The sequence below is a fragment of the Exserohilum turcica genome, assembly GCF_000359705.1.
Source record: "Exserohilum turcica Et28A unplaced genomic scaffold SETTUscaffold_2, whole genome shotgun sequence".
Lineage (NCBI taxonomy): Eukaryota > Fungi > Ascomycota > Dothideomycetes > Pleosporales > Pleosporaceae > Exserohilum > Exserohilum turcicum.
Genome location: NW_007360025.1, coordinates 1959641 through 1982180, shown reverse-complemented (window position 1 = coordinate 1982180; position 22540 = coordinate 1959641). Strand labels below are relative to the sequence as shown.

General features: G+C 48.6%; 8 protein-coding genes across 8 annotated transcripts; 3 read left to right on the top strand and 5 right to left on the bottom strand.

Annotated features, from left to right (window-relative positions):
• Nucleotides 1-4512: 4512 nt before the first annotated feature.
• SETTUDRAFT_70252 (uncharacterized protein) lies at nt 4513-5676 on the bottom strand (the record flags this gene model as incomplete). The annotated part of the gene is made up of 3 exons (XM_008026975.1): nt 4513-4958; nt 5061-5399; nt 5598-5676. Coding segments are annotated over 3 exons (864 nt in total), but the record flags the coding sequence as incomplete, so codon positions are not given.
• A 628-nt stretch (nt 5677-6304) lies between these two features.
• On the bottom strand, nt 6305-6839 carry SETTUDRAFT_31390 (uncharacterized protein; the record flags this gene model as incomplete). Its single annotated transcript, XM_008026863.1, has 3 exons — nt 6305-6407; nt 6479-6681; nt 6729-6839. 3 exons carry the CDS (start codon nt 6837-6839, stop codon nt 6305-6307), a joined length of 417 nt encoding a protein of 138 aa, XP_008025054.1.
• Nucleotides 6840-7734: 895 nt separating this feature from the next.
• On the top strand, nt 7735-8421 carry SETTUDRAFT_31389 (uncharacterized protein; the record flags this gene model as incomplete). Its single annotated transcript, XM_008026862.1, has 1 exon — nt 7735-8421. One exon carries the CDS (start codon nt 7735-7737, stop codon nt 8419-8421), a length of 687 nt encoding a protein of 228 aa, XP_008025053.1.
• Nucleotides 8422-9279: 858 nt separating this feature from the next.
• On the bottom strand, nt 9280-10630 carry SETTUDRAFT_31388 (uncharacterized protein; the record flags this gene model as incomplete). The annotated part of the gene is made up of 7 exons (XM_008026861.1): nt 9280-9300; nt 9340-9388; nt 9436-9485; nt 9541-9606; nt 9658-10089; nt 10136-10384; nt 10436-10630. 7 exons carry the CDS (start codon nt 10628-10630, stop codon nt 9280-9282), a joined length of 1062 nt encoding a protein of 353 aa, XP_008025052.1.
• Nucleotides 10631-13193: 2563 nt separating this feature from the next.
• On the bottom strand, nt 13194-15803 carry SETTUDRAFT_153843 (uncharacterized protein; the record flags this gene model as incomplete). Its single annotated transcript, XM_008027412.1, has 5 exons — nt 13194-13308; nt 13867-14563; nt 14616-14965; nt 15016-15180; nt 15646-15803. The coding sequence occupies 5 exons, from the start codon at nt 15801-15803 to the stop codon at nt 13194-13196; spliced, it is 1485 nt and encodes a 494-aa protein (XP_008025603.1).
• Nucleotides 15804-16963: 1160 nt separating this feature from the next.
• Nucleotides 16964-17875, top strand: SETTUDRAFT_163123 (uncharacterized protein). The gene is made up of 2 exons (XM_008027411.1): nt 16964-17237; nt 17328-17875. Exons 1-2 carry the CDS (start codon nt 17081-17083, stop codon nt 17471-17473), a joined length of 303 nt encoding a protein of 100 aa, XP_008025602.1. The 5' UTR covers nt 16964-17080; the 3' UTR covers nt 17474-17875.
• On the bottom strand, nt 17876-19407 carry SETTUDRAFT_135666 (uncharacterized protein; the record flags this gene model as incomplete). Its single annotated transcript, XM_008027410.1, has 2 exons — nt 18893-19407; nt 17876-18835 (listed from the first exon to the last, which is right to left on the bottom strand). Exons 1-2 carry the CDS (start codon nt 19247-19249, stop codon nt 17876-17878), a joined length of 1317 nt encoding a protein of 438 aa, XP_008025601.1. The 5' UTR covers nt 19250-19407.
• Nucleotides 19408-19430: 23 nt separating this feature from the next.
• On the top strand, nt 19431-21923 carry SETTUDRAFT_31384 (uncharacterized protein; the record flags this gene model as incomplete). Its single annotated transcript, XM_008026860.1, has 3 exons — nt 19431-19627; nt 19681-20206; nt 20265-21923. The coding sequence occupies 3 exons, from the start codon at nt 19431-19433 to the stop codon at nt 21921-21923; spliced, it is 2382 nt and encodes a 793-aa protein (XP_008025051.1).
• Between the last annotated feature and the right edge of the window lie 617 nt (nt 21924-22540).

Below are 22540 nucleotides of genomic sequence, written 5' to 3'. Positions count from 1 at the left end.
ACAGGCGGGACACTAGAATTTGGTGCAGGAGCATCGCAGGCAGCTGAAAGTGCTTCTACTAGTCGTATAATATCAAAGAAAGCGCGTGGTGGGGGTAGTCAAGAAAAGGCCCAGCCAGGTCAACGGCACTGTGGAATCTGTGGGAGAGTGGGCCATAACGCCCGTACGTGCCAAAAAGATGTAGAAGAAGATTCTATGTTAGATGCAAGTGAGTCGTACGAAGCATCTATAGCTAGTGTAGAGTAATTCAAGTTTTCATATGTGATGTTCGCGATGCCAAGAAAAAGTGGCACACTCGGTGGGGTGGCACTCTCGGTGGTGGAATACGTTATCTGTTTAGATTTAATAACCTTACTAATAAATTTAAAGGTTTGCTTTAACAATGTACGTATATCGTGACTCTGTAAGTTCTGATTTTTAACTTTTGAAGGAACCATGCTGCCATCACTAGAACGCAATACAGTGAAAGTAGAGAGGGCGCAGATTAGGAGGGAAACATGACGCTAGCGTTGGTGCTCTATAGTTCGGATTAACGTGTTTCATTCACCACCGAGCGGCGCAGTCTCCCTACCAAAGCAATGTCACAATACTTCGTAACGTACATCCTATTGCAGCGGAACAACTAGTGCAATAGAACAGAACCTGTAAAATCAGTCTGTAAAAAGCAGGAAACACGATTTAATAATAGAATATCGTTTCTGAATACTTTATTGACGTTAAACATTTGTAATAGCCACACCAAAATATAAAAATACGCAGTGTCGCGGCCAGAAGCGACTAATGTCCTGACGGCGACATTTCATGCCTTAGCCTATCACCTTAGCCTAAGCGATCATTTTAATCTGAATCTGTATGTTGGAGGTATACGGAGTAGCTTTAGGTGTGAGGTTTCAAGTCTCGCGTCCTAGAATACCTAATATCGATATGTGGTGGTGATGCGAATGTTTCTCCGTTGCGAAGTTTGTTGAGATGATTTGATTGATTGATTGAGTCCTACTCGGTTTCAGCCGCGTTTTCTCCGCAGCTATGCCCGGCATGGCTGGCGTAGCCAACAGCCGACGCCGCGCGGACGTTAATCCGCGCCGCCCCACGTCACTCCCTTATGGGAGCCAGCTGTTCCTAGAGGCCTGCCGTTTCCCCTCCGCCGCTATCTACAATCTGGCTGCCACCTCATCTAGATAATGGTTCTACTAGTAGTGTGCTGTGCTTATAGGCTCGTAGAGGCGTGCTGCCTCGTATTTTGCGGCCGCGATACCTACAGTCTCCCCCCAGCGCTCGGCTGTCGTCTACGTGTCTTCGATCCTAACATGCCCAAGGATCTGCGCTTGTTCTATAAACTGGATAGCTTTAGTGGCTAGCTGTGGCTTACTTAGGATAGCCTGAAGGTTGTGTCGTCCACGGAGGTTGTCGAATACCTGGTTCCGGAGGTCCTTGAGCCTCCTGCAGTGGAGCAGGATGTGGGCGACAGTCTGTCGTCTCTCTCCGCACTGGCAGCGGGAGCTGGTAACACCTGGCACTCTTTGGGTGAAGAGAAAGTCGCGCAGGCCTATCTTCTCGGTGCGCAGCTGTACCAGCAGCGCGCTCTGTCGTATTTTCTTAGTAGGCAACGGTGTGTGTCTGTAAGTTGCTCGGCCTTTGGCCTCTGCTCGCCACTTGACTATCCATGCTCGCTCTGTTTGGATCCTGCACCAGCGTCTGACGGTTGATCTGATTCGATAGAGCCTGGGCGGCGCATCTGCTGGCGGGTGTCTGCGGCCGTCCTCTCTCCATCCTGTGGCCTCTTTGGCGGCCCTGTCGACGGCTTCGTTTCCTGGGATGCCGGTGTGGGCTGGGATCCACCTTATTGTTACTTGCCGGCCTATATCCTGGAGCGTCTTCACTCGTTCTGCGATATCTGCGAGAATGTATGCTCCTGATCGGCCCTCAGCCTTGGCCACGGACCAGATGGCTGCCTGGTTGTCTGTGTAGATGGCTATCTTCCGCCTTTCACCTCCTCGCTCTACGTACTCTTGTGTTATTTGCAGTGCGAGGCTGATACCTTGTAGCTCGGCAGCGTAGACTGTCGAGACTGTGCCTGGCCCCATGTGTACTGTGCGGGTTTGCTGTGTGAGTGGGCATACTGCTGCAGCACCAATCTCGCCATCTTTGCCACTGCCGTCAGTGTAGATACTAAGGCTCTGGTCCTTCTCATGTTCTCTGTCGTGTCGACTGCGTGCTTTGTCGGCGCTCTTGTCTATGTGGGTCTTTGGGCCGTGTCGCCAGGGTGGGATGATAAAGGGTGGGATTGGTTCCTGTGTCTCGATATCCTGTCTACACTGATCCTTCATATTGTCGTATATCTTCTGCCAGGAGTCGATGTGTCTAATGCGGCGTATACTTACGCTGGCGTGTTGTGTCCTACTGACCTTAAGATTTGAGATATATACCATGTGTTTGCTTGAGAGAAGTCGAGTAATAACGTCGGCGTTGTGCTTCGATATCTGCTGCTCGATTGGTAGGAGGTGTGCTTCGATATCAAGAGCTGCTCTAGATGTGGCTTTGTATGCTCCGCATATGGCTCTTGCTGCTCTCGCTTGTATACTTTGCAGGGTGTTGAGTGTCTTCTTCGTGTATATTTTGTCCTTAACGCTGGCGTTCGACCAGATGGAGCAGGCATACATCATCTGTGGCAGCGCTGTGGCCTCGTACAGCTTCCTCATGTCTGTGAGCGTGATGCCCCAGGTCGAGCCTCCTAGGCAGCTGAGCGCGCTAACCGTCTTTGTCGCCTTACGTCTGATCTCTTCTACTTGTTCTTTCCACTGCAGCTTCGAGTCTATGGTAAGGCCTAGATACTTACATGTTGGCTTAGGCGTCACCTCGCCCCAGCTAGTCTGCACTGCCCTGCTTCTGTTGATGCGTGTACGTGAGCGTGTGAAGTGAGTCAGCTGAAACTTGTCTGGTGCGAAGACCGAGGCGTGGGTGATGGCCCATCGCTGTGCTTTCTCGAGCACGCGACTTAGTGTGCTGCATGTATCTGCTGCTGTGTTGCCCCATGCGAGGATGGCTACGTCGTCTATGTATCCTGTAGACGTTGCGCTGGCTTCTCTATTGCACTCGTCTATGAGATCGGCGTTGTAGAAAAGATAGAGAATAGGCGAGAGTGGCGAGCCCTGCGGTATGCCCGTGTTGATTGCGTACTCTTGTGATGTGAAGCCATCTACTGCGATTCTAGTGTGTCTATTGCTAAGAAAGCTTGCAATCCACTTAACTGTCCTCTCATCTACCTTTCGCTTCCGCAGATTGTGGAGCAGTCGGGGGTGCGAGACGTTGTCGAAGGCGCCTGAGACATCGAGCAGTAGAAGACTAGCTACCTGGCCGTCGCCTTTGTTCCATGCCTGGTAGATCCTGCTTGTGACGGCATGCAGTGCGTGTTCAGTAGAGCGCATCCTCCTGCCGCCCATATGTGTGTCGGGCAGCACGTGCTGTGTTTCAACTAGGTGGCTAATTCGCCGAGCAAAGCAGCATCCCGTCGGCAAGTCTCATAATACTGTAGCTAAATGTGATTAGTGCTGACTCATCCAATATCCGTCACGGAGGGACGAACCTTCGCGGAGAAGTAAAACGAACTAATTAACTAGAAAGAAAACTCTAAATAATTATTGGCCGGAGGACGGCCGATACGAGCATAGTACCGAGGTATCGTTTCTTAGTAGAGCAACGGCATCAGCTGGATAGAGGTAAGCTTAGAATGATAAGTCACCTGACGTCCTGAGCTTACCAGATAAGCATCACGGTGATAATGATAACCCACAAGGTCAAAGTACGACGGTCAGCAGATACCAAAGTAAGCCAAGCGACAGCAAATACATAAAACGACTTTACGCCTAATTATGACCCTTCTATAGTACGAATGATGCTATCTATGTATTCCACCTCCTATCACCACATCCGGGCCTCGGGCGCTCTCCAGGATTCCAGCATTGGATCGACTGGTGTTTGGATTTCTGGCGCATCCCGTTCTGCACCATCTAGGCTGTGCACTTCTACCACCGTGGTTTCTCGCTTCCTACTACGCCTCCCCCTATTTGCTTGGCCTTGATCTGCCTCTACAGCTGCCTTTGGTCGACCACGCTTTCCTTTGCCTTGGGCTTCTTTAGCCTCTTTAGCCGCTTTCTTCCTCGCACGGTCGGCCCGAACCATCTCAAGATATTCATAGCTCACCACCCTCCCGTTTCCATCCTTTTCGACTTTTTGAAGAATTTCAGACTTTGTCTTACGGCGAGTCTTGGCTTCATTGTTCGCATCTTTGAGGATTCCGATGTAATTCTGATCTAGTGCTTGTCGGGCAAACGATCGCTGGGCGGCATTCGCAAGCTTTTGAACGAGTCTCTTGTGACGAGCTTTGCCTTGCTCGTTACCATCACAAGAACTATGCTTGATCTGATTTAGCAAACCCGTCAGGGCCTCTGTGGAGACGGGCGTTACTGGCGTCTGGATTATATCGTCCCCCACATCTCTATCTCCGCTAGGGTTTGCAACAGTTGGGGGAGCGTCTGGCTTTGTTAAATCACGAAGGACCCTTGCTGGATTGAACGGAAACAGTCCGGCCTTAGCCCAGCCTGCAAGTACATTCTTCTTAGTCATCGCCTTTTCTCTCGCCGGGCTGTATATAGTAGTGAAGTGCTCTTTCCTAATATTTGTCAGGCCTCCACGGTAAAGTCGCTCCACCTGATCTCGATATGCAGTCTTTAGTGGGCCAAACACTGACACATCACATGGCTGTAGCTTGTGAGAGGTATGAGAGGGCAGTCTGCACAAGGTAATGTTGTTTTCGAAACAGAACTCAAGAACTTCCAGAGTTTCATGCGTACCGAAGCCATCGCAAATTAGTAGGCGCGGCTTCTGATTAGCTCGAGCCTTAGTCTGGGGATCGAATACTTGCTTTATCCACTCAAGGCTAATAAAGGAGTCGTTGTAACCTGACTCAGATAGGCTGTAGAACCATCCAGGGGTAGGATACGTCGTCCAGTTGCTCCTGTGGGTAGAGGCTGGCCAGATGATCATTGGGTTCAGCGACTCACCACTTGCTGACACGCATTCGATGGCGGTCACCATCGTCCGCTTAACGCCCGCACCTCTATAGTCTCGTCGGTCATCCTTACCTACAAGGACTTTGACAGTGCCAAGCATGCTCAGCATGACTCCTGTCTCATCCATATTGTAGACATTCTCTGGCAAGACATCTGGTCTACGAAGTTCCTTCTCGATTATCTCGAACCAGTGTACGACTTTATCATATATGTTGTTATCGTGGCGCTCCCAATCCATTGCTTTGTTGTTCCTCGACTTGATCTCGGGGTGACGGCGGCGGAAGTCTTGAGGCCAGTTCTTGTGTGGCGGGCCGGCGGGCCGATTCGATACTCGTCGGCGGGCGATGCAGAAGGCGAGAGAGGGTATGTACTTGATGCGGATAGGGGATCCACTGGCACTCATTCGTAGCAGGAAATCAACAAGCGCTTTCTCCTCAGCAGGACTCAGGTATTGCTGTCTCTCAGCTGCGGCCTTCTTCGAGGGTCGACCTCGATGCCGATAATGAACAGTAGTACGAGGAACGTTACCATGTCTAGCTCGAGCAGAGATGCTCTTGCGCACGTTGGGAGGCAATTCTAAAGCTAGTGCCTGACTGGCGGGATCCATGGTTGCTGTAGTATACATCACAGCTTCCTCACTGAGTGTATGTCCCAGTTGTGGACGTTACTCGCGTTCACGCTAATAATAGAACAAAGACTAATAGAAAGTACCAGAAGCAAGGGTCACATGACTGACTGAGAGAAGAGTCACGTGAACATACATTACAGATGACAAAGCTGGGCTCGTTGCGCTAACCTCTCATCACGAATCTTGCCAATCGCTCTGGCGACGGAGAAACTTTCTGATCACCACCACAGATCATTTTCTAGCATTTTGAGAAAGGAATCTGAAACTGTGATGCCCAGAGCATTGCCTAAGACTACCGACAACAAGATTTAGAGTAAAATAGTTGCGTAGGCTGAGGTGCCAGCTGAGGCACAGAATGTCGCCGCCGGCGTATTGATGATATACAGCCACACCATGGTGTATTTTTCTATCTAGGCATTAGTTATATGCAGGATATATGCAAGTGAAAATAATAAGAGATTTTGAACATGTTTCCATAAGTTTCTCCGCCTGTTATGTACTTGCTTAAGAAATAGTGTTCCGCCACACCGGTTGTTCCGGTGCGAAGGGATGCACGTTAGGGAGATCGAGTGTCGAATTTCTGGCCGACACAGTAGTCGTGTTGCATTTAAGGGATGCCGGAGATGATGTAACAAGTAGCGTTGGTGTGACCTCGAATACAACCAAGGTTTTCGAGATTGCCAGACATGGTGCTGGCTGAGGAAGCGGTGCTGTATGAATAGGAACAGAAATTTCTGAAAACCCCAGTGACGGAAACGGTGTCAATGCAGTCGATAGGTACCATATCGAATTCTCCCAGTTTTGCAACCAAGTTGTATCCACATGGTTTATCGTTCGATTTTCCATGTCTGTTAATGTTCTCGCTGGGCCATTCGTGCTCAACAATTGGGTAGTTTGATCCTGTGACATCTTGTCGGGAGTTTCTGCCAAATTCTTGTCTATTTGGATATCGGTTGCCGGTTCCTCGAATGAGAAGTTCAAGTCCTAGATAGTAATTAACAATAGTTAGATGGAGTGATGTATTTACATACCTCTATAGGGTCTTTGGGTTCGTCTTCTTGATCTTCCCAAACAGGTTTAACAAGAGCTTGGAGCTGATCAAAAGTCATTGAGGCTAGTGGGGTGTCGTTGGTTGCATTCATAGTGAGCTTGGAGTATGGGAACGGTGGTGAGGAGGAGTTGGGACAGAGGCTCACTACTTATATGCTCAGCCTTCCAAGCAACGTTATCTTCCTGCACATCGATCATCTAAATATAGTTCCATAGCCCATTGCCTGATTTATTCATGCAATGTATGACACCACCAGCCGTAGCACCGACGTCTTGTGACATGAGGGTCGAGGCACCATGAGTTTTCACCAATAAATAGCCTACTTTGCACATGCCAATAGACTTTTTGAGGTAATTATGACGACAGATTCCCTTTGCATGAATGCCTTGCTGCTGCAATGATCCTGGTTTATTCTCTTGGGTTCAAGGAATCCATGTACCAAACTCACTCCATCAGATCCATTGGTTCCCATAGTCTCGATTGCGGCAGCCACATGTCAATCTTGCTGTTCCGCATAAAAACTTTGAAAAATCAACCAGGATCTTGATTGCACATCCAAAAATAACTCCTCTTTTGGCTCTTGAGGTCCATGCTCTTAGAAACTATTGGCTCTCGTTCCATTGAGTACGGTGTTGGCAAGGCAGACATCGTTTACAACATGATATCTTGCCGCGTGGCTCGTGATTATGGTACGACTTAGGGGTTTTACTTGATGTGGTAACCAAGTTTAAAGATCTATCTGTACTGGCCTTGGGTATAAAGGGACCATAATCCGTTCGACAGTGACAGCAGATATGGGGTCCATTCAACATAATTAATTATTGTAAGTGAAGTCGTAAAAGTTCATCTTAGATAACAACTCACATGTCCGCAGCAAAAATGCCACTCCTGACTTATTTCTCTCTCTTCAGTGGGATCCAGATAAACAACATGCCGACTTCGTCAGAGCCTCCATTTCTTCACCCGTACACCATGGTTCCATGACCATGTACAACACAACATCCGTCCATCCAATGCCTCATGGAAAATCCAAATTCATCCCAGCTGTCAATAAGCTGATCCTAATGGAAGCAAGTCTTTTGAAACCTGTTATCCAATATTCCGAAGACAAAATCCAACCGTTGAAGTCTTCGCCCGAGTTAGCGTCAGAATCAATGTCATGGATACATGAACCCCAGGATCCCGCGACCCGAGCCGCAATAAATACAGTCACCGCCATTACGCTTCGATCTGGGAGTATTCAATGCCGCGTAAGATTCGAGAGTCAAATCCTAGCCGCACGTAAAGTATTGGCTTTTGCAAGCCATGTTCAGCAATCTCCTGGAGCTCTTATTTGGTCTTTGCAGGCGGAAACCGACACTAGAGTACACAGAGAGCATAGTGAGATTGAAAGGGTACTACAACAAGCATGTAAAAGGAACAAATCTGTGAAGGTGTTTTGGCGGGATGCGACCACCGGGTTCGGGCACCTACGAGGTAATGGTCAAAGCTTCCTCGTTTACCGGGTTCTATGGTCACAGATACGTTTGATTTCACAGCATTTCTTACAATGGCTATACCAGGAAGTGGTTTTGATTCCTTATCTAAGTCTCAGCTGGATTGTCTTTGTAGCACTTTTCTTCGGAGCCTTCATACTAGGGGTGTACTACTTGGGTGGCTGGGACAGCATGTAGTGGGCTTCAACGGCTTCATGGCGAATTTTGTTTGATGCCTTTACATGACGACGTGTCCTCCAGAAGATACAACTTAGCAGTGCTACTAACACGACAACAATCGCCACAGTTACACCGATAACTATAGGAGTGTTGAATCTGATTTTTTTAGCAGCAGACGGTATTGAGCTTTTGAGCGTTGCTGAAGGTGTCATTTTGGTTCCGAGTCTTATCTTCTAGAGTTGTGTTAGTGATGCCTTATTAGAAATCCAAGCTTGACTTACCATCTGCGACAATAGGCCGTGCTATTACTCGCAGTTTATGTAGTGACAATTTTTGTAATTTATACCGTTGTTCTAGGTCACTGCGTTTTAGAGGATTTGATAGCCTGTCAAGGGTGTAGTAGATCATACATACCAGTATGTGGACGGTTCACGTTGCCCCGTCTCAGAGTTTTGCTAGGAAACAACTAAAGAGTGTGATGGATGTTTAAAATTATAGTACGCGTGTCTGGATCATGCACTATATACTTCCTAGGCCTACTTTACTTTATTGTGCTTTGCTGCTACAATCTAATGTTAACTAAATCACGACTGTGCGACCCACTCCCGTATCTCGTAACGGGAACATGTTCGCGGGTCTTACAACAGTATTAATCAACACGAATGACTACACTAGTACCAAACACTTAAAATTACTAGCCTTAATTACTGGAGTGTATAGCATATACTTGGCATAGCCCAACTAATCACTCAGGGTTATATACTGTGGCAGTAATGGGATATCACAGCACAAAAAAGATAGGGAACAGGCTGAGACCCGCAATCGGTAGTTGGTTGATTTTCCTACGCTACGATAGATATTTGCTATATACTAAGCCTAAATCCAATCACGTAATACCTACTACACTACAGTACATGGTGAATACTATCTAATTACCTGGACAACCAGTGCAATGTTCGTGGTTCTCATGGGCTTGCGACCAAAGCTGTTCAAAGGATGAGTGATATCCCAGAAAATATCGGAAGGTCTTACCTCTTCGTCTCGATAGCAACTGTATGCAAGCGTGTCCCCTTCTCGCGTGACTATAATATAGATGCAAGATTGAGAAGGTAGCATATGGCATTCGAATGCCTGTACCCCTCCTTCATTGTAGGGCAGAGACTGACATGTCTTGTTTCGAACATAGAAGCCAATGTGGTAGTACTATAACTTGTCAGCTTTCGTATTACCCTTGACTTACTAGTGAAAACATACATTGTGAGGGATGTTCTGGACATGCTGAATAACTTCTGGGAATCCGAAAGGCAACTCAAATGCCTCCTGCTCGCCACCGCGCTCCATACCTCGGTGGTGACACCTATGTACACGAAAGGCCGGTGGTTGTAGTTTAGCAGGCAGTGAACCCCAATCAGTAACAGGATGAAGCATGTCATTCTCTGATGGATCGTAGTTATGTGTAGGATGGCAGTCCGCGTTAGTACTAGATGTTAGATTTGAAACAGGTACTGCCGTGGACATTTCTGGAAAATTTATGGTTACAGAACAGCCAAACTCCGCAGTAGATGGCTGCCGATTGTCTGACACATGTAGCACCTCTGGGGATATGTTATTGGAGGGCGGTACGTGGAACTCAGCAGTGACTACGCTAGGGGTGCAGACCATATAATCTCGAATAGGCGATGTGTACTAACAAGTGTTATAAAAAGACTGCACATAGAATAGGGCTTATTACCGATGGCTCGACCATAGTTGAATCGAAAATTTGCACCCCGCTTGGTCTTTTAATTTCGACATACACGCTAGTTCCGGTAGAGCGTGAAAATCGACTTAGAAGAAGAAAGATAATATCCTCCTCGTCCAATGGGTCGATAGTCTCTAGCAATCTTTGATATGCACATATAAGCTGCTCGATGTTGCCAAAAGCCTGCTTTGACTGTACATTGACAATACAGCTTTCGCCAGTCGTAGGACGAGCTGCTCCCTACACTTTCTTAGTATGTATCTTGAAGCTGTACGTCTTATGAGTTCTTACAGCACCACACTCTATGAATGAGTCTTTTAAGTGCCTTATGTGTGCTTGATAATCCTCTTCGCTTGGTTGGCCATTTGTTACGAATTCAGAGCTATACTTGGTATTTCTGATGTTGTAAAGGATCTGGTCCGGGCTGGACGTGCTCTCTAATTCATACGCGGGAGGAGGATCGCTTTCAGTGGGGGATGAAGCCATCATTGATGCTCAAAGTAAACAGCAGATGCGGGGACTTGTGTGAGGGGGGATTCCAGGCGCAAGGAAAGGCTGTGCCTGTATTCTGAACGAAACTAACGCTGGTAGACCCTAAATAATAATTGCGCGCGGGCAGTACGTGAAGTGTCCGCCTAGGTATTTCGAATCGAAGGTGTTATCTTACCATAGACATGCTCAGGGCTTACGGGATCCTGTTGGACCGCTTGCGGGGCTGTGTACTGCCACCTCCATGAACGGGCTCCGGATCCAGGTTCCGGATCCAGGTCCTGGATGCCTGTATCCGACCGGGGCCGGGGGGTATACGAACACATTGTAGTTGTGAGCATGATTATAATGAGTGCGAAAGCTACCATCTTAAGCTTCCAAAATCGTAACATGTTGAGCCTAATCCTTTCTGCTGGACTGTTTGGTGCCGCAACTTGCCTACCACAATCCCCCGCGCCATCCAAGGTTGTTGCTTGTTACACCTTACCTCTCGAATTTGCGGTTAATGTGCAATTCTCAATTTATCGCCCATGTTTTTGCATTCGAGACCACAACGCTCTCGTTACGCTGCTAGGTAGAGATGAGCCATGTTTGGTGAGTCCACAAACATTAACACGTGTTTTTACTATTAATCTCCCTGTAGCTTGTTCGTTCAGCGGAGTCAAAAACGGCAAACTTAGATCCATACGAATACAGTCAATGGTTTTGGGAGACAACTGACGGGTACCGGTACTCGTATGCTGAATGCTGGAGGAATGACATCCCTGTGTGCCGGATGGTTCTTGGTAGCCAAGAAAAGGCTGTGTAGCTAGGCTAGGCATACACTAGCATGCTGCATCCAAGCTGGAAGTAGGGTAGAACATAGCTAGGCTTCACCATTTATTCTTAAGATACTCCAACCCTATGCGTGTTCAGTAGGCCCTCATACTTCCACTTGATAACATGACTATCATTCTAACCTGGCGTAAATTTCTTCAAAAGACTGCATCAGCTCCTAGAAAGCTTCACAGAAAGCTCTTCCCTTCTACAGCAATCGAGGACTACAACAGCTTATTGAGTAATGAGTCATGGGACTACCGAGGTACGTCGTGTAGCTTGGAAGCACATCTAAAGACTGATGGTAGAATAGATATAGGTATTTAGGTACACGATAGAACACCCCATATGTTGCGGCTTCCAAACGTCCCATATTCATTTCATTCGCGACTATGACCCCTAGGTTCTGGTACACCAACACTGCTGGTGACTGACACGTTGATCACCTTCTCGTGGGCCTGTGAGATGTTAGCGGCTGTGTGCGGGTTTTACAAAGGGTGGCGGACCTCAGGCTGTAGCGCTATTTGTGAGGTTGGATTTACCGAATTGTACACATAAAAGCACCCATTGATACGAATCGACATGTATATATCGGCCTCTGCTATTTGACAGAGTTGATTCGCCTTACGTAGTAGAGTGTTGAAACGGCCTTGGTGAATTGTAGCGGGCAAACATGCATGTGAGACCCTTGAGGAGCCCTGCAGCACTGATTAGCTTTATTGAAACAACTAAAACGCAATCATACCAATTTAAGTATAGTTTTGTTGTTTTCCCTTCTGTTTTCCACGGTTGCGGTGATGTCGTCATCGATCCTGTTACTAGTCAATGTGTCCCTAGCCAATTTAGAGACTTCATCTTTGTGCTAAGGACAAAGGCATGGTCTAGGCGGGAGATGATCTAATGAACGGAGGATGTCGCGCGCTTGCGATTCGAGTCGCTGTCTGGAGGAGTCGGTTGAAGGCGCGACTTCATCGATTTCTTCGAGAGTGCTGTGTAATTGTGATTCGAGCAGTTGACGCTGAGCTCCTCCATCCGGAAATCGTTTGGAAGTTTGCGTTTGGTGTAAGGGGTTGTAGAGAAGCGGGCGTTGCAACCTCGACGGCTTAAATTCAGCATCACGCTGCACCTGCTGCCCGAGCTCTAGTTGTAGAAGAGATGGTAGAACTAAGGGCGATGGGGAGCGTGATGGTACAGTGGGTGATGGGGATGGTGATGGGCAGGGTGATTCAGAATGTGATAAGCAGGATGACGTGTTTGGAAAGGCTCTTGCGGCTATGCGCTTTTTGAGCTTAGCGCAGCGACGCGCGGATCTCTCATTTACCACGGTCATGCTTGATGTGGTGAGTGTGCCTTCTGAAAGACTACGTATTAGGTGCTTATATATGTAAGTACTTGACTGCGATTCGTGTAATTTTTAGGTTAACTATCTCCCGTTTTCTGTATCCCGTCCACGGAAGCGCCTTAGTTTTGATCCCTACCATACGTACTTAGCGCGCTGTTAGTGTGGCCAACTTAAGCGCCGGAACTCGTACGAGGCCTACACTGCCTCCCCCAAAACTACCGCTGGAAGATCACCCGCCGCAATCTTGCATGATGTATCACCAATACCACCACTGGCGGAGTCTTGAAAAGTATCAGCTGTATGATCTGTGTCGTCGTCTCCAAGCTCTTCCTGCGTCTTGCGCTTCCCAGTTGATCGACGAGGGCCGAAGGGCGGCATACCATGAACGCTTTCCGCATGATTCTAGAACTTCTCCTTGGACCTAATTATACTTTGACAATGTGGATGTGGACAGGTGGATGGGGGGGCATCTAGTTGTGCAAGGTGCTTTCTCATGTGTGTGTGTAGAGCGAAAGCGCTGTTAAACTGTAGAAAGCGAACAGGCAATGGCGCATGACAGTCGCCTAAGCATAACAGGCAATGCGCTGCGACTATAACCACTCCGTTCATTTGGATAAGTCCACAGAAGTTGTTAAGATCTGGCAGATGGTGAAGCTCAAGATGCTGTACCCACTGCTGATCTGATCGACACCATCCATCGTGCTCATAGCAGTAGTGCATTCTCGTTAGCATGGTCTATTCGTTAGGGACTCGATGTTTATCTGATACATGATAAGCAAGCTTTTCATAACTCTCGAATTCTTCGAGGCAGCTACCCCACAGGCATTGGTGAGTTTTGATATCGTGAAGATGCCTGGTTATATGGAGAGAGCTTGTTCCGCAAGATCTTCCTCGGAAACTGAAATTGCAGTCGTTCCAGGCACATTGGTGGATAAGGGCAAATTGATTCGTTATATGCTGTCGCTCATCTTTTATGTAGCTTTTTCGAACACACTGAAGTAGGTGCTCGTTCATGCGATCTGGTCTTGATCTATACTTGTCAATACAGTAGCAAGGGGCAGAGCGATGGACCCACTTCTTGTTGTCGTTGTTGAATTGGAGATCACACACGCTACAACGCTTATCTTCAGTCGGTGAGGCAGAAGCGTAACTGTAGCGCTTCTTTTCCGGTTTTGCTATAGCCACCATTGGCTTAAGTATATCTTTAAGCGGGAGCTTGACGTTTGAGGCTTCATCAAGGCTGACTCCATCTTCAACTAGTGCATCGCATCCAGGGTACAGCATCTTTGAGATAGCTTTCCGTTCAGGTTCGAATTTCCATAATGCTTTCAGATATCGCGATGGGGAACGTAAAGGTTTCTTCGATCGTTCTGTTGAAGCTGTTGGTGCTGTTGCATACGGAGAATCGAAGCTCTCGCCTTTGAAAAAGGCCTCACGTTGTTTGCGATATGCGGTTGATCTCGATTGTCTTCGAAAAGCATACTCTTGCTTTGGAGTGCGGTCCAATAAAGCCACCGTTGGAGCTTCTTTTTTGGCTTCTTGAGCTTTCAGTGAGTTAGAACGATCAATCAATTGAGAATTAGGAGGCATCGGTGTCAGAAGGTTTCTTTTAGCCATCATGGAATAGTTTTCCTCAATAAGCTGCTTTCTTTGCTCGCGTCCATGGACCATTGATTGGCTATCAATCCCAACCATACCAGAGATGTAATACATGGCCGTGTCATCGTTGGTATGGCCCATGAGCAATCTTCGCTGAGCCGGAGTTGCCGTTCCTATTACTCCATCAGCTTGCGACAAAATACTGAAGCATACTATGGTACTTACTCTCCACTGCTCTAGCATATGCTCGACGGAAGCAGTACGCACTCAGCCTATCTTCATAGCCAGCACGTTGCCCGATCCCCTTAAGCATGTTGTTGAAACAATTGTAAGTAAGGATGATGTCATCTGAGACTGTGCCGTTGTTACATATGCTCCTCAGGATAGGCTTCAGGACAGCCTCTGGCTTGTACCGATATTTGTACATCGAGCTACCTGCTGGAAGCTCCTTTGCTTCGATTTCCTGAAGACTGGTACAGTCTTGAAACACTCCGTCCGCTAGTGCCAGCGCTAGGAAATGTGTGACTGGACACATAGAACGCATAGTAGCCTCCTCGTATAGAAGCATGACAGGCCTGTTTGTCTTAGAATTAAGATTATAAGATTCTTGAAAGTTCTTGCTTACGAGTGTTTCTTGTTATTCCGGTGTCCCTTCCGATTACGCAATCGCAGATGAAGAAGAAAACCTACATACGTGCCATTCTGGTATCGTATGAGATCTATGTCACCGTATTGGAGCCCATCGTTACTGTGTTTCCAGGAGCCTGATTCGATAAACTCCCCGGGACGACTACCCAACACAGTCATGATAATGATGGAGAAGACTAACTGTAGACGTGCGCGAGGATGCGGAAACTGATATTCGTCGCACACCCAGATGAATCGTATCAAATCTTCAGCAACCATTAAGGGAGCCACAGGCTTGTTGTAAGCACACGTAGCTACCTTTTTACTGAGTACGAGGTCATTTGCGATATAATTGTCAAATGCTTTGTTCTCTGCCGGATTATACTTGTAACCAGTATATATCCTGATGACTCGTTTGAGCGCCATGAGACGATTTCGGACGGTCGTATCTGTAACATTCTCCTCAAGCTGGCCAGTTCTCGTTTCGGCAAACCAGCGAAGAAATAACTGAAGGCGATACACAGTTGGTGCTTCTTCGAACGTAGGTTTGGCTGGTTCATTGAGGATGGATTCAGTAAACCTAAGCTGTTAGGAAAAACCTGTAGTACTTTCAGAGTTATTGACTCACTCTGACCAGAGAGCCATAGTGTACTCATATTGCTTGTAACTAGAGGGGATCATTGTGGCTTTAATATCGTCTTTTGTCGGCAGAGTAGGCTCTTTTTCTTGCTGCGCAAGAGAGCGTAAGTACTCAAGGTCGACTTTGTTTCTCTTTCTAGGTGCCATATTGAGGAGTAAAATCTAACAAGAATGCGCAGTAATTGTGTTGAGAAGAGACAGCGTGAAGGGAAGGGGCTTAACGCCCCTTCGTTGGCAGCAGCCCATTTTAAGACAGCGACCGTTAAAACAGCGCGCTCTGATGAAACTTAGTAACTAGATCAGGAATGAAGAGTAACTGTTAATGGTTGTTGGGGGCTGTACTGGTGGGGGGACGCTGCGACAGAGTCGTGATTTCCGTAAACAGTATACGAGAGGCAACACCACCAAATATACCCGAACGTGGCACCGTGAGTTTTGACGGATCGCACGGGAGAAGCAAAATTCAGTTTCCTATGGTCGTATGTGAAAGGAAGTCTTTTATGGGACTTTTATGTTGTTGGATTTGAATGGGCGATGTCGACTTGCGCGTTGCTTGTTTCGTTTTTGTTTCTCTTCCTTGCTGGTAAGTACCCAAGGCCTGCACGACCACCAGTGTAAGGACAAGAGGGCGAATTGATATGTTGGAATTAGTCGATCGGAATTTTACTCAGGCAGTCTTTATCCATTTCAAAATTCGAGTCGTACTGTAATAGTCAGCGGAGTATCATCATTGTTCTGGTGGTATGTATTTGGTATCTTCCTGGAATGTCCGCAGGCCTAACATGAATGATACTGACGGCTTTGCAGCGGACTTGTAAATGTTCTTGGAATAGCCGTCACGTGCTGGGGCTGATTTATGGCAGCATAGACGCATGGTTTCAGGCGCAAGCGAACGGGTGAGTTTCCGGCTCATGCTGCTTCATTGTTGGCAGGTTTGAAATCTGGGTACGCTAGATGCTTAATCACATTCAACTATAGGTACAGTTAGTCATCGAGCGCAGAGCTGGAAAGAATGGTTGCTTTTGATGGTGTCAAGATGCGGTGGACGCGTCTCGCACGCGCTGTTGGTTTGTTACCATCTTAGCCTCCAGATGAACACGATAGCGCAACACACTTAGACAAGGTGCCAAAATCCAGCTGGAAAATGCGACCACAACTAATGCGAGGTCTACACAAGGTTCCGCGGAGCGATGCAGGCGCAGCCTGGTTGCAAGTGTCGCGTGATGCAGACGGAATTTCCTGTGACGTACGTCCGTGCGAAACATCAAACGGTCGAGCCCAGCCCAGCCCCCACGTCATGTCTTGATATACAACTCAAGGCAGCAGCTGTCGCCAGAGCATTCGCATCTTCCTTCTCCTCTCACAGACGTATCAGAACCCGCATTATATTCTATTCAGCCTCAAGCTCACCAAATACCGGCATCATGTTCAACTTTGTCCTTTCCCTGCTTCTCCAGCTCTCCATGTTCATGATGGCGGAGGCTGCTCCCATAACAGCGCAGGGCGCAGAACCGTGGCAGGCTGGCACTGGAGGAGGCATCGTCGGATTCATTGTTCTCGTTCTCGACATCATTGCGTGGAGTACGTTCCCTTCTCACACCACTTTCCGTGCCGTCTTTGGGGCATGAACCGCCCAACCGCTAGAATAAAGCTGACGCGTCTGCACTACAGTTGAGATCTTCAAGTCGAACCGCCCCGTAACGAACAAGGTCATCTGGGCGCTCGTCGTGTTCCTTTTCCCTGTTGTCGGCATGATCATCTACTACCTCTTCTCCAACCGCGACGCCCACAACACCTACGAGCCTATCCCCGCATAAACCACTTCACGACCCTTAACCTCGCCAAATTTACTGTTTAGCAAAGACATGGGTTATATTAAAGAACAAGTGTATACTTGCCAGCGTCGTGGCGAGATGCAAGCACATAGCTGAGCACTGGAGTGGTACTTGGGTGTTGGGGCGTTACACCAGTGAGCAGTGGCATGGAGAGCTAATATAGTCAAGGAAGCATTATGATATTCGGTCCATTGATGGGCCAACCCATCTTCATGGCAGATGATGCAAATATTGATTTATTTCAGGGCGACTATATGGCATTACATTCTTCTAATACTTCTCCTCTGCGCCCCAGCTGCTTTCTCCCAATCCCCAAAGTCCCAGAAAGGGGTACACATTCTACACTACGAGCCTCCTAGTAAATGAACAGCCCCTGACTCTCACTCACACCTTACTCCACATTCCTTCAGGAGTGGCAAATTTGCTGCTGAGCGCGAGAATACCCCCAAACAGGATGACGACACCGCTGAATACTGAGACCTGTACAAACCCACCGTACTTGTCTAGTAGCGCACCATTGATTGGCGGGCCTACCAAGACAGCAAATGATGCAAGACCCATACCCATGCCCATGTACGTGCCGATATTTCGAGGATCGTTGGTGCAGCCCGAGAGAGCCGCCGAACCAGCTGAGATGATTGTCCCTGAGACGAAGCCAAAGAAGACGGAATAGACGATGATGCCTGCGTTGGTGCGGGGCTCATTGATGCAGAACACCACAATTCCGGTTGAGATACCTGCAAAGGCAAACATATTGATTCGGCCCAGTTTGTCGGCCAGGACTCCAGGAATGATACGTCCAAAGGTCGAGGATCCGTTGAGGACGGCAAGGAGGTAGGATGCGAGAAGTGGGCTCATTCCCCTACGAACCGCGTAGGTAGGAATGTAAAACAGCGGAGTCCACATACCCATCATCATAAAGAAGAATGCTGATACGAGCAACACATACTTCTTCGTCTTCCACGCAGCTCCAATGAAAATGGTTGTCTTACGAGGCGGAAAGCGTGGACGGATGACTATGCAGGCGAACAGCATAAAGGGGAGGATGATGAAGGCAATGATGCGAATAGACCATCCAAAGGATAACGAAGACGAGTTCAGGAGTTTGGACAAAACGATGGGAAATACCACACCTCCAATCGAAGACCCGGAAACTAAGATTCCCATGGCTGCGGCACGTCGCTTATCGAAGTAATGGCCTGTCACCCCCATTGCGAGAAACTGCAGAAGCGCGACGCTTCCTCCCATGAGCAGGGATTGCGCAAGAATGAACTGGTAGTATTTGTCGCACAGACTGACCATCATCAGGCCAAAGACATAGATCAGCGATGCTGGACGAAGCATCTGTCATATTGGTAAGCAGAGGGCCTCGCAGGTTTTCGCATGTTTTCCTTGACTTACCCAGACTCCAAACCGATCAAATACTGGGCCACCCACTGCACCGCCTGCAAACTGGATAAAAGCCGCCACGCTGCCTATCCAGGCAATCTCGTCCATATCGTGGTCCTTGAGTTGGTGTGTGGAATAGTACTCTTGCAAAACGCCAAAGCAAGATGTGAAACCGAGGCAGGAGAAGAAGATGCAGAAGCCGCCAAAAACATTGAGCCAGGCTACGAGGCCACCGTCTGGAGCGGGGCCTAGGCTATTAATTTCATCTTCGACTGTCGTAGGTAGGGGTAAAGGAGGCTTCTCAGGATCGAGCAGTGAGGTTGGAATTGAAGATGGTTGAGGTGTTTGGGAAGTGGGTGAAGAAGGCATTTTGGTATGCTATCGCGAGTGAATGCTTGGTCTTATTGGATTTTGCAACACGTTCTTGAAGATGATGGAAGCCATCGTGTCCAGCTCGCGTCGTTTATATATCACCATCAGACTGTCTGTAGTATCACGGACTGCGAGGCAGTTGGTATGCGTTTGTTCGGGGATAAGAAAGTCGGGCGCAATGCGATTGGCCAACAACACCGAGCGGCGAGAGAATCAGGCATCCGCCGACTGCAAACTTATCTCCGTTCGCGATCTTTACTCAACTCCCGTCCTTTCTTTCGGCGCCCCGAAATGCTCAACCCAAACTGAGTCACAATCAGAGGATTGTGTGAGAGCCATGATTAAAGCAACTCGTACACGGAATCGGGCATCTGTGTAAGGCGGGCATATCTCCATGACCACTTATCTCCAGCGCTAACCGTATCTAGCTCCTGTGCCCTCTGCCGCAAAAGAAAAATACGATGTAATCGAGAGACGCCATGCAGCAACTGTATAAGATCAAAGACGGAGGCTTGTGTGTATGAGACCCAGGTACCATCCGAGCAAAGACTAGGGGCACACCCTATTGCACCCATTCAACCACGGCGCGATAAGAAGGGTCCAACAAATGCATCTAGTATCCACTCAGAGGACACTGGTGGAGTAGTCTCGTCTTTCGCAACTCCTCAAACTAACGACAGTCAACACTCTGCTTTGGAGCTGGAGACCCTGCGAAATCGAATCACGGAGCTTGAAGACAAACTTTCCCAAGCTTCCGGTGCTGCCAGCTCAGTTTACTCTCCAGCTGCTTCTACCCCAGTGTCCACACGTTCGGTGCAAACAATTAGCAGTTTCGCATGTACCTTAGATGTTCTCGAGGATGCCCGGACACCTAGTGGTGTGGCTATCTCTCGGAGTGTCGCGCACAAGAACCGTGTATTTGGGCAAAGCCATTGGATGAATGGTATCGTCATGGTGCGACCCCCTTGTCTCCCAGATTAAAGCCGGTTTCATCACTAACAATGCTGTGTAGTTTCGTGAGATCATCGAGAGCATGGAGCCTTGTATGCGAAGCGAATACTCGAATGTTGTCGTTACGGTACATCGAGCTAAAGCATTGGCTCGGGTCATCAAAACACGGCGCTCTCCAACTTGGCCGACTCCGCCGACTAGAGACCTACCGCCAAAACCAGTCTGTGACGAGCTTGTTGCCGCATACCTTCGGACAATGGAGACGGTATACCGTGTCTTGCACGTTCCAAGCTTTCAGCGCATGTATGAGAGCATATGGAACAATGACACTGAACCTGACATGGCCTTTGTAGTCATGCTCAAGCTGGTTCTAGCAATAGGTGCCACGGCATACGATGAGAACATGTCGTTGCGTCCTGAAGCAATGCGCTGGGTGTACGAAGCACAAACATGGCTGTCCTCACCCATGTTCAAGTCGCAGCTGGGTATCCAGTATCTGCAAAGCAATGTTCTCCTCATCATTGCGCGCGAATTTGTTGACGTGGGCTGTGAGCTCGTCTGGATTTCGGTTGGTGCAGTGTATCGTGCAGCAGTGTATATAGGCCTGCACAAGGATCCTTCTCAACTGCCTGGCATGTCGGTATTGGAGGCGGAAATGCGCCGTAGGGTCTGGAATACGATCCTCGAGCTGTCGCTGCAGACGAGCATGGTGTCTGGTGGGCCACCGCTGTTTTCAGAAGATGGATTCACGACTGCACCGCCGGGGAACTTTGATGATGAGCAGCTGTTGGAGGCGGAGCCTATCGCAAGATCGGACGACATCTTTACGCAGACGTCAGTCGCGATCGCTCTTCGAAGAACAGTCTCGGTCCGTCTTGCAATACTCAAATTCCTGAACGATATCGCTTCGAGCGGAACATACCACGAGACATTGCGCATTGATTCAGAGCTGAGAGCCGCATACAGAACGATGCGTCGCACAATGCAAGGCTACTATGCGGACGCCACTTCATCGCCTTTGCAATTCGCGCTGCAAGCAACAGACTTTGTGATGCAGCGCTACATCACCAGTCTTCACGTCCCCTTCTTCGCGTCCGCACTCAAAGACCCCATGTTTGCTTATTCGCGAAAGGCAACAATCGACTCTTCGCTCAAGATCTGGAGGCTGGCACAGCCAGTATCTACGGGCAGTCTTCCCTCTACGAGTGAGACAGACCTAGCTCGTATGTGTCGGTGTACAGCAGGCTTCTTTCGCTCGTTTGCTTTCCACGCTGCTATATTCCTGGTTACAGAGTGGCGCACGCAGGTGCAAGACGAGGATGATTCGGCCGATTGGATGTCGAGTCCGCTCAGTGGTGTGGCTAGAGATGCTGCGAATTGGTATCTCGGCTGCGTGCAAGCTGGCGAAACGGGCATCAAGGGCTACCTTTTGTTGTGTCTCGTTGCCGCATGGACTGACGCAACAAAGCAGCATGTCGACAAGTCGGACTTAGCTGCATACCTAGCAAAGGCGTCGCAGCGAGCTGCGGACATTTGCATGCCGCTACTCGAAGCTGCAGCAGGCGCTCAAGAGCAATGTGGCAGGCCCGCTGATTCGAACGGCCTGGGAGGCTCCGACTCACTGATTTCAGCTGACAGCCACGCCGAGGACTGGGACGCGCTGATGTGGGAGACATTCCACAATGAGGATATGGAAAGCGTCAACTGGTTCATGCTATGATCGGTGAAGACGAGCGGCATGGCTCAGGATTGCTGTACATACAGGCTGACGATAAGAGGCATGGCCACGATGGCCAGGCACATACTTGGGGCTTGTGACGCTAGTCTCGGACATGGCATGGCAGCGGCTGTCACAGTGTGTCGACAAAAAGACGCCGAAGGGGAACTGGCAGCGGAGGGAGCTCATAGGTCGGGCGAGACTAGTTGGATGGCACGCCTGTGTGATGGTGCATGACTCTCCCCCTGGCACGGCTCCCGGACGTTCCGCATCCCAGGCCGCCCATCCAACCATGGCTGCTCTTCGCCCGCCCACTACGGAGGTGCCTCACAAAAGTTTTGTCCTGCCAAGAATAATTTAGCCGAAATCTGGCCGCTCTCCTACACAACGCCTATCTCTCCCCTCTATATACTCATTACCACCTTGTAGCTCAATTATCTTTGGAATATGTATAAGAATACGCTCAATCCAAGCTTGGATCTTAGCTTGTGGGAGATCTCTCCAGCAATTTAGCCAGATTCTAGTTGCCTCCGTTCTTGACTGTGGAGCTCCTTTCTTTGTAGTCTCTCTCTTCATGTAGAACCAGCATGGCTCAATACAGTTACAGTCTGGAGAGTTGC